Raw genomic sequence first — 13,551 nt, 5'->3', positions numbered from 1 at the left:
CAGAATCTGCTGTCGTGCCTATAAGCATTGCTAAGGCCTGAGCATCCCTCTCCTCCCATGCACAGAGTTCATCTGCATCTGCTTCAGCTAGAACTTCACCTCTCTTGTCCACAATATCCTCCGGCTTTTCTTCGGTCCCATTGACAATCTTCCACAACCTCCGTGCCAACAGATGGCTTCGGATCTTGACTTTCCAGATTGGAAAGTTTGTACCATCAAGCTTTCCAGCTTCACCGAAATTAGGGATAAATGAAGAAGGAAGATGACTGGAGAAGGAGGAAGGACGAGCAATGGATGTAGAGGCTTCTGATCGTTGATCCATCTCGGTGAATAGCTAAAGAACTTGAATAACTGAAACAGAAATAAATGAACTGACCTTCTGTACTGAACTGATCTGAAAACAGAGTTGCCTTACAGCCAAGGAACTCCTTCCTTCAGAGAGTGTTTTTGATGAGGAAGAGTCGAGAGCCTATGGCTCTGATACCATGTTAGAAAACAGAAGGAAAGAATCACTCTAACCTCCAGCCAAGATCTCTCCCGCTCTAGCAACACTCAACTCAGATAACTGATCACAGATACAATACTCACTCAGAGAAAACTTAGACAGAGAGAGAATATATTCATCCACCGGATGGTGGGCAGAAAACTGGCTCCAGGGGAGCAATACAAAACTTAGCCAAGTGCTGAGACAAACTGAAGGAACTCTCTCTGTCAGAAGATGCCAAATCTGAGTGCACAGCACAGCCTAAAACTGAGGCTTTCTGTCCTGCACTGGATGCCAAAATGAAGGGAAGTGTGGGCCTTTTATAGGCACTGCCCAGGCCTGCTGGTATGGCCGACCAGCAGGGTCGGTCCCCAGACTGGTGACCGACCAGATCAGTCTGGAAAACAGACCAGGGTCGGCCCTGGTCGGTGGCCCTGGTTGGGCCGACTGGCCCTGCCACAGGCCCCTATAAAAGGGTGCCCTGTGCAGCCAGTCCATGCTTCTAGGAAGGCATGGAGCCCCCCCCAAATCTCTGCTGTTTGCTGAGTCTCTCTTTCCCATCCCTCCTTACTCTCACTGCCCCTTGTCCCCACAAAACGGGGGCTCACAGGTGGGAACAGTGAGTCTCTAACATAGCAGTAGTGCACCTTCTTGCCTCTTCCTTTCCTGTTCTATTCCACTCCCTCCTCCGCTTTCACCCCTATCTTTGTGTTTCTTCATATCTTTGTTGGGACAATAGAACCCTTTCATCTAGGTTAAGATAGAAATTCTGGTGTCATTTGGTCCTGTACTGCAATATAGGTGATGACATAACTTTGGTGAGGAACAAACTCAGCAGATCCTGCATCTGCCCCATTTACTTTTAAGAATTCGCTACTGCATCTTAGTTCTTGGTCGCCTCCTTAATGCTGGATGCTTTGAGGCTGAGGATGCTTTCTTCTGGCCTCGTCATTGAGCTTGACGACATAATCAATGATATTCCAGAGGTGTCTTTTGAGGGATCATCTTGCATCCCCTACCCTTATAGGCTCAGGCAATCTCTATCAAAACCCCACGTCATGAGGGTAAAGGTTACCACAGCATCACCTTATCTGAGTCTAGCACCAGAAAGCTGAACCATCTATCACTAGTGCATTTGCAAAGGCATCAGCCAATTAGCTAGGCCTTCCCTCATCATAGCCAAGGTATTTTACACACTTTCAGCTCTTCCACAGCATCAGCAAGCTGATCACCGAGAAACCCAACCTATGCAGAATCTTTCATTCCCCCTGTTGCAAAAAAAGTTTCATTAGCAAAGGCCAGAGAGGACCATGGTTACCCAACGGCGCATCTTACGCCTTCACATCCAGACCAGCAAGGGAATCAAATCACTACGGACAGCAACTTTATCCCCAGTACAAGAGCAGCCTTCCAAATCCATTCCCCATAGAGCACACACCTTCTATGCACATCACAGGTAGGAAACAAGAGACTAGATACTAGATATTGGTCAGCAATAAGATAGTGGTCAGCAAAAGTAGTGAGCCTAGGGCTAGCGGTGTCTAATTAGGACAGTTACCATCTTTCGTACTAGCTTAGTAGTCCTACGGACACTAAGTGTTCTAAGATGATGAAACCCCAACTAAGTAAGTGGCCACCAGGCTTAGATGCAAGTAGTGCTCCTGGATGGATCCCTCTAGTCATGAGAGAGAACAGGTCAAGGCCATGGCTGAATGGTCAATAGTCACGTTGTAGTAACCTTCAGGAGTAATGACATATCTATAAGAGCTATGTTATAGATAGTGTCTCAAATGCAGAGAAATGGGCTATCTTTCCAAATCTCACATGTTGCGGCTCTGCGCGGAAAGTGGAAGATAGAGCTCACAGGAACCCTCAGCTTGTCCACACCCACCACTGCAACTCAGCTCCCAACAGGGGGGTCCCAATCCACCAGGTGCCATACTATAATGGGAATGAATTTTACACAAAGAGCAAGAAGAAAGGGAAATACGTGATCAAGAATGCACGAAGAAGGAGACAGGCCAAGGATCCCATGGACCCTAACAAGCAAGCCTCTGAGTTCACAGAATGCTCAGACCCTTCCCAAGAAGCAATCATGGAGTAGGCACAACCAGACATAATGTATCCTTTTGCCATAGCTGGCTCCGACTTCACCAGATCTCCTAAGGGCGAGCCTACACAACCAAACCTTGTCCACCCCGTGGTAGAGGGAAAGCAGTCCCCCCAATGAGCATTCTCAACGCAGACCTTAACGGCAATCCGCCCACTCAAGCCTCTCAATGATCCTTGACCCTGAAAGCCACCCCTATCTTCCCACAGCTTCAACCTTCAGCACCCATTCCTTGGTGCTAGCTCCAGGGGACAAATTTCAAGTTTTCATACATTATAGACAAGAACTACAACTAGAAAATCTATCCAATTGCACTGAAGGATACAGAAACAACTTTGATCTCCACTTACTTTCGCCAATCTGTAGGAGAAGCCCTTCTACTGTAGTGACAAGACCACCAAGAGTGCCGGGAGCTAACTCCAGCTCTAATTCTGGAACCCTTACCGCTGCACTGTCTGACTGCAAGTTAAGAGTCCCAAAAAGTAAACTCCTGAACAAACCCTCTTCAAAAATTCTAGAAAATTACCACAATAACCCGACCAAAACAGAAAGATCCTACAAAGATAGTCTGGAAGCATCCAACAAGGCCACTTGACAAGAAGTTTTCCAGTAAGTACCCCAATGGTCTGCTGTTGGCGAAAATGCATGCACATGGAAAAAGGAAACAAAATTGTTCATATGCATTGTTGATACCTTTATCACATCTCGGCTAAGGTCTTCCTTGTTCAATACCTTCACAGATATCTTTTTCCCCTTAGCAGGAATACTGCCACCAGGTTTCAACTGTTCATGTCAAAAGCAACCAATGTCATTTTGCTTCCACACAAAGCAAGAAGTATCAATGAAGCAATCGACCTTGCAATGTAATGTAAATAAGATTATCTGCAAAAACAATTTGTAGAAAAGCAGCACAAGTCTGGTGCAATGACTGCAGATCTTGCCTCGGAGTTCCTGTAACCACAGATGTCACAGGAGGAGGCCATAACGATCACTTCCTTGAAATAGGGTATGTCTGGTTCGCTTTTCTGTTAAGATACATACATACATGTTGCCATACAAATGCTGTAGGAAGTTTAATAATCAAGAGATAAAGCTACCACCATTACACAAAACATCTTTGGTTCTTTCTTACCACAGTCAAAGACAACAGTGTCTTGCAGACAAACTGTTAGAAGTACATCTCTAATGCAAGGATACTTGTAACAAACATACGAGTCTCGCAGCTTGCCGCACAGGCACCACATGTTGAAGGAAAAGTCATTACCTACACAGCCAAAATGATGATTGATCTTCAAATTTCTGTACATAACAAAAGAACAGAAGAACATATGAAGCACTCTTTACCATAATATTTTCTAACCTCCTCTGGTGCTGAGTACTTGAATAGCATAGCAGAAACCTCTTCACTGTTACCCTGAGCAATCGCCCTTTGTGCACTTTGAGCTCCCACTGCACCATGTGGAATCCCTTTTGTACCTGCTGGAACATATATGTGTCTTTCTTCAGATCTGTCATCCTCCTCGCCAGAGAGGGCATTACACTGTCCTTTCCCATTTGTATCAACAAGAAAACCTAACGCTGCTTGCTCCTCAGGGCTGCAATTATAGAATTGGACTGATAACAAGGGATCTGGAGCTGGTGCATTCCTGCAGCATAAATTTTTTGGTCAATGATCCTATCTACACAATTTGTCAATCTGTCAATGATCCTATCTATGAGTCATATATATACTAGATGAATCCAGGAATATCCCAAACTCATCCTTTAAAAAAACAACAAATACTGCAGTTTCATGTCACGATAGTCGCTAATAAGATTGAAAACCATAAACTCCATCATGTATAGCGGGGACTAGCTACTATGACATCCCTTCAAACAGAGATCCTCTATATAGACCATGCTCAAACACGACACTGCCAAATTAGGACAGAACGTGCAGAAAATGGCAGAAATATCATAATCTTATCAAAAAATGATGAGCCTTACTTTGTGTTGTAACCGGCTCTGATAAAAGTGCCTAGACGAAATTAACCTGTCTTGGGTAAGTTCTACTCAGACAAACTACCTTTACATGTACCATCAGCCTTTGTAACTAAGACCATCCATGCCATGCTTCAGACTGCTACTTAAATAAAGTACCCATAACCTCGGTCAGCTAGCTTTGATAGCGTTACAAGTAGAGCCAAAAAAGGAGCTATCTATCCAAGGAAATCGATATTCAGCAAATGACGTGGCAATGCAGTTCATAACTGAAAATGAGAAAAGAGAAAAGATTTGTCCATACCTGGTGTTATCTTGTGCATTGGGAAATGGTATTACATGCCATTTATGTTTCATTCCATGATGTGCTTATGGTGAAATACCGAGATTCTACAATGAGGGGTATTGGGAGGTCAATAGGGCTAGGATAAGGCCAGATGAGGGAATAGGGAAATGGCAGGGAAAGTATTAAGGACACTAATGTAGAGAAATAGGCCGAAGTGAAAAAGGGGGCAGTTAGGGCAAGTATGGCATAAAGGACAATTAAGACCATTATGATGGGGCAATAAAGAGGATTGTGCTAGTTATGAGGAATACGACATTTGCAGTAGGGGATCACAGTAGCCCTGGTTAGACGCAGAGCTACGACCAGGAGACATGCCAGGGCGGCACCTGTGAGTGGCCGACATCACTCTATCGCCGATTTCATACCCCCATTGGCACAAGCAACTTGACCGAAATCCACACCAGATACTTGTAACACCTCAGATTTATTAAAAAACTCCACATTGGTAATAAATGCACCAAACAAAGAGGATTCGAAGAAAGGAAAACTCACAATATGTCACAATGCAAATCGGGTAAAAGGGTTTGGAGAGGGAAACAATCATGGAGGGCGCAGGTTTCAAGCTCCAAAACTTTTACATATATACCTTTATAAGACTAGAACATATCCAAAATTTTACTTGGAAATACCCATATATGAAAAAATATAGAGACCAAAGGAAGATTGAGACTAACTTATTAGGAAAGGCAGTACATAGCTTTAAAATAAAGGAAGACATCGGTTGCACATACGGGTTTTCTATGAAGCTATTGCCAGCCGGATCATAAAGTACAAATGTAAAAGGAATTTCCCCGGCTGCAAAACTCTTCAGCTTCTTCAAAAAGTGGTCAAGTGCTTCAGCTTTACTTGAATCAACTTTCTGTAGCATCAAATCCATGTGTAAGCATGAACATAGAAGAAATGAATATTTACACATCCACAGGTAATCTCAGTTATGACAAATGGAAATAAATACAATCAAATACTTCTGTAAACACAAGCAGGAAAATAAACATAACCCTGCGTTCTTCTTGGAGCAGCTCAAGCTCTTCTGCAGCTCGTAGAAGCACTCCTTCAACCTGCATGGCATCAAACGGTGAATATCCCAAAAAGAAAAACCCATAGTGTATTTACAACAGAAAATACAACCTTCATTCGAAGGCTGCTAACCCAAGTCCACTAGATTAAACAAGCATGTACTCATAGATATCATCAAGCTGAAGCCAACATTTTTACGCAAATCAAAAATCATAATCCTCAACACAACATGAGCACGTTGACAACATAAGACTCTACCAGACCATACACTTGGCCATCCATATTTAGACCTCATGGTGGTGCTATCCTTGCTCATATAATCAGCGCCCAAAAGCAGATGCAGATTGCATGCATGTAGTTCAGTACGCATTTAGATTTGAGCATCTAACTACAGACCAGCATGCTAAGATTATATTTTTTGGGGCAAAAACAGAAACCTTTGGCAAAAAAGAAATACAACTCACCTATCCACAAGCCATTGTCCAGACCACGGTTCCCGGCTCTCTACCTAACAACCCGGGAGCAGCCGCAATTAGCTAGGTAGGGGGCAATATAACCAAGGTATATCTTAATCTATGGATGTGTAAATAATGCATTGAGATCTGGGCTTACAAAACTGCTTGAAAAACTCGGATGTCCTGTAGAACCTCTCTTGATCTTGCTCCCAAACACAAAGCAATGTCAACACAAGTGCCTACTGACGAAGCTAATGGTCTGATCTGCAGTTTGCCTGCCACCCTGGTAAACCAGCAACCCATATGTGCAATGCTATAATGCTATATATCATCTCCCACACGCCGTCACATGAGGAAGGGAGGCTCTCTGCTGATTGTCGGGAATGCCTAGATTGCCTCAAACCAGATCATAAAGGCATCGTGCATCATGTATAACTGGGCAGCCACTGTTGGCCTCACACTGAAATACATGCTCCCTCTTTCAGAGACAGCAACCGTACCCACATCATTCCTTAGGCTCCCTACAAGAAATATGCAAGGACACGGAGGATCTGCCTCCAAATTTGATGCTTCTATATCAGTGGAAGCTCCCATCTCGCCTCATCTGCTCCAGCCAAGAGAGAATAGAGAACGCTTCATGGGCATCGAGCCAGGAGACATATGATGGACGCCTCAATCTCTGCATGGATCAAAGGCAAGCTCAAAAGGTGGAAAGTACCTATAAGGGAACCTGCTGATGCCAAGGCAGGGGGCTGCAAGTGCCTTACAATACAAGCAGTATATGCAAAGGAGGTTCAAGCTCTGACAGATATGTATGGGCGGTCCATTGCCAGTCCCCAAGGTCCCACTAAACCTCCCTAAGCAGCTGACCCTCCCATAGCCAGCCGCGCCACCAGGTTAGAACCAAAATGCTGCTGAAACCACAATCTATTACAGTGCTTCCCCCTATCTACCTACTGGCTACTACCCAGACTCTCTGCCATGGAAACTTGTCCAAGGACTGCTCCACTAAGGTACAAGTGGAGTAAAAGCTCTAGCTCTAGTCTCAAGTCACCCATGATTCTACAAACCTAGAGCTGACTCATCCCGCCTTCAATCTTAATGGAAGTCTTTATTGAGTATCCCCTGGTTAGCTCTTCACAAGTGCAAGAGAGTTTAAACTCTGCTTTGCAACCAAAATTGACTACTCCATGCTCCAAATGGACTCACTGGCACACTATCCAACTAGCTCCAGCAAACGTACATGCCAATCCCCCGGGCCCCAACATCTCACCATCTAGACATTACCCTGCGGTATGGGATGCAGGTCAGCACTCCTTACGATCGAATTTCTTGGATGCTCGGATCACAGGCTTAAGTGTATTTGGTGATCAGGAGTTTAAAGAGAATATGGGGGCACCCTTCACTCGGGGCTCTCTGAGGCCAAGCCACATGTGGAGAGGAGAGTAGAGAGGATGACTGAGCGACAAGAGTTCACAATGCACATTCCACTATTCCAACATCAAGTTTAAAGGGAAAGGGTACTAAAATAATGCCTTAGTTCATATTGTTTCTCTGGAGGTGACAGGAATACAAACACGACAAAGGCTAGCACTCATACAATCTCACTCAAAGAAACAATCACAGAGAAAAGATCTCATGAATAACAAAATAGAAAGCATAAACCGGAGACAACATCTTAACAAAAAGTCTCCATTCTCCAATTCCAATACCAAATTGAAATAACAGGGTACCAATAAAAAATTCTAAGTCCATAATGTTTCTCTAGAGGTGACAGGAATACAAGCATCATGAGGGTTGGCACCCATGCAATTTCATTCAAAAGAAAAATTATAGAGAGACATGATTTCATCACTTTAGTGTGCTTCCAACATGATAACCACAACAACTTTCTTAAAAGGGTGCGAATCAACAAGTGTGGGATAGAAAGCATAAACCAGAGACAACAGCTTTAAAAAAAATCTCAAGGTGGGCCATCCAGGCCTCTGTGTCTCTAAAGACATCTTTGAACAGATCGGCTGCATCGTATTTTAGATGTAGTTTGACTAGGGGTACAGTCGTCCAGGGTTGCCTGACCTCTAGCTCCTTCCTGAAACACCCCCAATCAGGTCAAGTCACTTCTGACCTCAGTAGGGTGTAGCCCTTTGAGCGAGAATTATATATTAATGAAACATATAGACATCCAGGTCAAGTCACTTCTGATCTCGATAGGATGTAGCCCTTTGAGTAGGAATCATATAGTCACAGTTGAAACCCCTTAGGGTTGAGCTAATGGCTCACCCCTTAGCCATAGAAGCCTGAGGTCTAGACTATAACAACAGCTTGCCAGCTTCGGGATCAGATCACGCGTCCCGTGTAACATGACCCTTCCACTAGCTACAACTCCCTGGCCAACAGGTCCAACATCCACATGAGACAACCAACTCCAAGATGCTTCAGGATAATCCAATACGACGTCCTAGTCTTGTATTTATAAGCCTAGCCTTCGATGCCTAAGAGTAGCTGCTTGGCACACCGCACCCCCAGGAAGCAATAAACAAATAGTGATGAAAATTCTCAAATGAAGGGATGCTGAAGGTCCATGTTTTCAATGCACAAATTTGTTGAAGTATCCTCAGACTTAAGGACCAACCGTTGAAAGTGTGCCACGCTGCGCTTCTGGTGGAATTTCGAATTCCAGCTCTGGAACCTGCAGAGAAAACAGAAAACTGTTCAGACAGCATTCTACACCTCACCAGAAGCTTTACTTCACAGAACTTCAGAATAGGTGACAACTATTTAAAACCTTCCAAACAATTGTGCGCGGAATCTAATAAGTGCAAAAAAGCCAACAGCCTAAACCAACAATCAATAGCATCATCTCTTAACCTTAGCTGTTGCAGAGTCTGATTTTACCACTTGGCGACTCAACACCTGAAATAAATTAAGCACAGATTCTTAGTCATTGCAACTGAAAGAATCGGAAAGCAACAGAATTTTTCCAACGAAGAAGATAAAGGAAAGATCGATGGGGATATAACACCCAAAAGGAAGCCAAAAGTTCTTGATTTTCACTAGAAAAGAAAAGAGCCTTCCCTAACACAACAAACTCAACAATTTGCAGAAATAATACCTTTGAATCACCTGCAGGGACCTTCAAGGTATAGCAACATCCTTGAGGCTGTAATTGACCAGCAAATTGAACCTCATTGTTCCTGGACATCAATAGACGACAGAGAAGTTGGAGCCAAAGCCTGAGAACAACTTCACAATTTGTATTTTCTTTGCCAGAATATTATTCATTAAATTCTCTTAGAAAAACTTCATATCAGAGGACTGATAAATCAAATAACAGAAAAGGCAAAATACGACACATGCACAGACAACACAGACAAGTTGGTTTAAGTCTATTCATTTTCAAGATTTTACAGAACCACACAAGCTATGCACTTGTTGATAGAACTACATAAACAACAAACCAGGTAATAGCCTTGGTCCAAACCAGCATGCCTCAGCATCAACTAGATGTTAATGTTTTTCATTTTTTAGAGAAAAGAACAGTCTATTAATAAAGTCCTTAGTGACACAGACACCAAGAAAGAGACAACTTCTCAATGGAGTACAATAGAAAAAACACAAGGCTATCCTCCTGGCTGGCTGCTCTATGGGGGATTACCTCTTACATAGGGCTGAACAAATAGCCACTCCAATGGTTTAGCCATGTTCTGTGAGATGAAGGAAAGGGCCTGGCTCCCATATACTGACAAAAGCCTCTCTCTTATGCCTAGTGCAATCCAAATCTCCCTATTAATAGTGGAGGAAAGGGAAGCACTCAAGGCCTCACATACATGTAACCATTGTGGCTAGAAAGGTCATTATTGCCGGCAGTGTCCTCAAAGGATTAGTGAGGGGACCAGTGAGCAGAAGGGAGCTGTATAGCTCTGAGATACAATAGCCCATGAAGGGAAGCAGACCTTGCACCAAGGGCAGTATCAGTTGGATTATTGTACCAGTACCGGACTAGAGGAGTATATCTAGCACCTATGGGCTAGGGGCACCAATATCACGTTTCCAGTGATCGTGCTGAGACGGGTCGTGCCAAGAGGGGGCTTCTTCGACAGTACTTGTGGCGGTCTTCAGCAACGGAGCATCACATGACGATTTCCTCCAGTTGTTCCAGCAGCACACCCAACTCCCTGAGGTCAGGCCTGGCTTGTGGGTGTGCCCGCCTTGTGAGAGGTTAGGTTAGGTCGAGTGAGGGCCTTTGTTGTGGGTGTGCCCGCCTCCTGTGAGTGTAGAGTAGGGTAGAGCTGAGGGCAGATCTGCCCACTGTGGAGGCCCCACTTGGGGGACCATCTGGGCCTGTTGGTTGCCACGGGTCAGCCCCTTCTATGGCACATTTTGTTGAACAGTGTTGTGGAGCTGTAGACCCACTCCTTAGGTCTTTATAGGCTGAGGTGGGCTGACCACCTTGCCCTGTTGGTCAGCCTATAGGCAAAGGGGGTTCAGCCCCTCTATATGGCTGCGTGGCAATCTATGAGAGGGCTGGAGGGGGTCGGCCCCTTGGAGCAGTTCAGTTGGGCAGAGGGGCAAAGGATCATAGAGCTTAGCTCTTCTGGCCTCAATGAAGTGAACTTTCATAATCCCAATTCAACCCCTACATTATGGGTAACTAGCAGCCTATGTGATGTCCATGCATACTTTTACCAAATCAATGTTGAGGCTACGTGTAGTTAAGCCCTTCTCAACTTTCCAAACTATCTGTCTCATGCCTAGTTGAGCTACTGTCGCTCTTGGTTCCTAGCCTCTAGAATTGACTTACCACACAATTCTTTAGTAAGGAAAAACTGACCCAACACATGAGACAGTTGGGCAGAGGGGCAAAGGATCATAGAGCTTAGTTCTTCTGGCCTCAATGAAGTGAACTTTCATAATCCCAATTCAACCCCTACATTATGGGTAACTAGCAGCCTATGTGATCTCCATGCATACTTTTACCAAATCAATGTTGAGGCTACGTGTAGTTAAGCCCTTCTCAACTTTCCAAACTATTTGTCTCATGCCTAGTTGAGCTACTGTCGCTCTTGGTTCCTAGCGTCTAGAATTGACTAACCACACAATTCTTTAGTAAGGAAAAACTGACCCAACACATGAGACAGCTTGTACAAATCTATGTGTCGTACTGAAGTATTTCTCAGAGAATACATTCAATAACTCTCCACATCATCGAGACTGAAAATTACAGTATCTTTGATGGCTGATCTCAATCCATAACAAAATGGCGTCCCATACCATCAAGATATACCATCAAAGTAGATCTACTACATAATCAGTATCATGCCTTCTAGCAACTTACCTTGTTGTCTGTGACTTGAAAGTTACACCAACTATACACTTTGCTAAAGATATTGCAAACTTTCACTTGATTATTAAAAGTGTGAGAAAGGTTCAAAACAGATTGTCCAATACTTTGGTCAACTTCCACATTTATAAATCACCCCCCTGCCATGCTCTTAAACGCTGTTTGAAATTCTTATGTAAGCATTCTTGTGTTTGTGTATCGTCTAAAGGGTCTTCCTTCCTAGAGAGTTGATGACTTCCACCTTATAGATCACTCTCCTCCATGCTTCCACGATGAAAAAGTTGGTACAAACTACACTTTACAGTACAGCAGCGATTCCCAAAACAAATAACATGATGTAAAAGTTATGAAAATTCAGAACAATCATTCAAACGTGACAGTCCATACCGTTCATTGCAGTGTGGGCATTCAAATGCCATGAGCACAACCTGAAAAGCAGGGGGGGGGGAAGTGACACGGTCAAATTTTTCCTATAAAAATGTCATGCAAAGTGGACTTCAAATTATTTTAAATTAAAGGAAAAGAATGTTCAATTGCTGAATCAAAGGGGTAGTGCAGTAGCTTGCCAAATAGGGTTCTCTGGACTGACACCTTTTAACTATAGTTTGTATGGTTATTGCTTCTTCTCTGTTCAATTGCTCTAAAGTTAGGCAATGAGTTTGAGACAATTAAATTGTCTTTCTTTTCAAAGCTAGAAAGTAGAGCTGCTGTTTTGATTCGCGTGTTGATCGTGTCTACACAATGTACAAAGTCTTCTAACCCAACGGCTGAGATGGACCACCATCCCCCACAATCACCGACTCTTCCGGGATAGGGGAGACAACTTATAATTCAAATAAAACATACACAGAAACTCACTTATTTATGTGTCCAGCTACGATGAAATGTACCTCTCGAAAGTGCGGAATCCGGGTTAAAAGAAGACGTGTGATGCCCTGAAATAATGACACAATCAGGTTTCTTTTCATTTTGCGCCTCATGACTATGTGTAAGGAGTTTTGGAACATGGGCACCTGGAAATAAACAAACAGACAATGAAGTAAGAAATGCATTACGTTCTCTCCGCATCTCATGCAAAGGCTCTCAATCTCCTGCACAGGAGATACGTCGTCGTCTTCTGCAACGGCACCTGAGGCAGCTGCAACTCCGGTGGCATTTGCCATCATTTCTCAACCTAGAAAAGAGACTGATGAATGTTCATGAGAGTAAAATATAACCCCCACCCCCGGGAAAAGTAGGACAGGTTCCTAGTCCTGCTTGGAACAATAGCTGAGGCGGGCCCGGATGTGGAGGAAAAGAAATAGTGTCCGGCTGCAGTAGGCCGCCCAACTCCTTTCTTTTTAACTTTTTTTTTGGGGGGGAACATACAACACTCACACACCCGTAGTGGCACCCTGCCCTGGACCGGTGGGAAGCTGCGGCACTCACACCCCCCCAATCACAAGCTAGGATTCCTCCAAGACTTGTACCCATGTCCTGAGGCTTGGCAGTGCAACACTCAAACGACTAGGCCAAAGCCTTGGAGATAGCTGCCCAACTCCTTGGCTAAAGAAAAGAAAAGGGTAGGAAATGCATTGGTTGGGGTTGAACCTCTTCAAATTGGACCTACAAGATTCCTCTCCAATCATATCATATTTTAATGTAATAATGTGGTAGCCTTTAATTATATTATGACCACCAACCACCTCTCCCAGCAGCCATCCTCCTCCTTCCTCCATGTCCGGGCGAAAAAGGTATGAACCCAATGGCAGTGCTATAGTGGAGAGTTGGAAAGTCCTTTTTAGCACTGCCTCCTTGGGGCAGGTTCACACCACCCGC

The 13,551-nt window shown here is 44.0% G+C and overlaps 1 protein-coding gene across 3 annotated transcripts in view; it reads right to left on the bottom strand.

Moving 5' to 3' along the window:
* LOC147887698 (uncharacterized) overlaps nucleotides 1–13,025 on the bottom strand; it is a 48,747-nt gene extending 35,722 nt beyond the window's left edge. The window contains exons 1-13 of one of the 3 annotated variants that reach the window (XM_087393153.1): nucleotides 12,789–13,025; nucleotides 12,624–12,668; nucleotides 12,121–12,161; nucleotides 9,505–9,586; nucleotides 9,261–9,305; nucleotides 9,025–9,081; nucleotides 5,919–5,978; nucleotides 5,652–5,779; nucleotides 3,955–4,240; nucleotides 3,792–3,858; nucleotides 3,536–3,606; nucleotides 3,327–3,377; nucleotides 2,945–3,053 (exon numbers count right to left, since the gene is read on the bottom strand). In XM_087393153.1, coding sequence (XP_087249279.1) covers nucleotides 2,945–3,053; nucleotides 3,327–3,377; nucleotides 3,536–3,606; nucleotides 3,792–3,858; nucleotides 3,955–4,240; nucleotides 5,652–5,779; nucleotides 5,919–5,978; nucleotides 9,025–9,081; nucleotides 9,261–9,305; nucleotides 9,505–9,586; nucleotides 12,121–12,161; nucleotides 12,624–12,668; nucleotides 12,789–12,899 — 1,153 coding nt within the window. In that variant the 5' untranslated portion in view covers nucleotides 12,900–13,025. Of the gene's footprint in view, nucleotides 1–2,944; nucleotides 3,054–3,287; nucleotides 3,378–3,535; nucleotides 3,607–3,791; nucleotides 3,859–3,954; nucleotides 4,241–5,651; nucleotides 5,780–5,918; nucleotides 5,979–9,024; nucleotides 9,082–9,260; nucleotides 9,306–9,504; nucleotides 9,587–12,120; nucleotides 12,162–12,623; nucleotides 12,747–12,788 lie in introns of all 3 variants that reach the window. The other 2 variants (XM_087393152.1, XM_087393151.1) reach the window with 2 other exon arrangements.
* Between the last annotated feature and the right edge of the window lie 526 nt (nucleotides 13,026–13,551).

This window comes from Dipteris shenzhenensis, chromosome 22 (assembly GCF_047967505.1).
Source record: "Dipteris shenzhenensis isolate YYH24624 ecotype China chromosome 22, Dip_SZ_1.0, whole genome shotgun sequence".
Taxonomy (NCBI): domain Eukaryota; kingdom Viridiplantae; phylum Streptophyta; class Polypodiopsida; order Gleicheniales; family Dipteridaceae; genus Dipteris; species Dipteris shenzhenensis.
The sequence above is the reverse complement of the archived record's forward strand: the minus strand, read 5'-3'. Positions and strand labels throughout refer to the sequence as shown.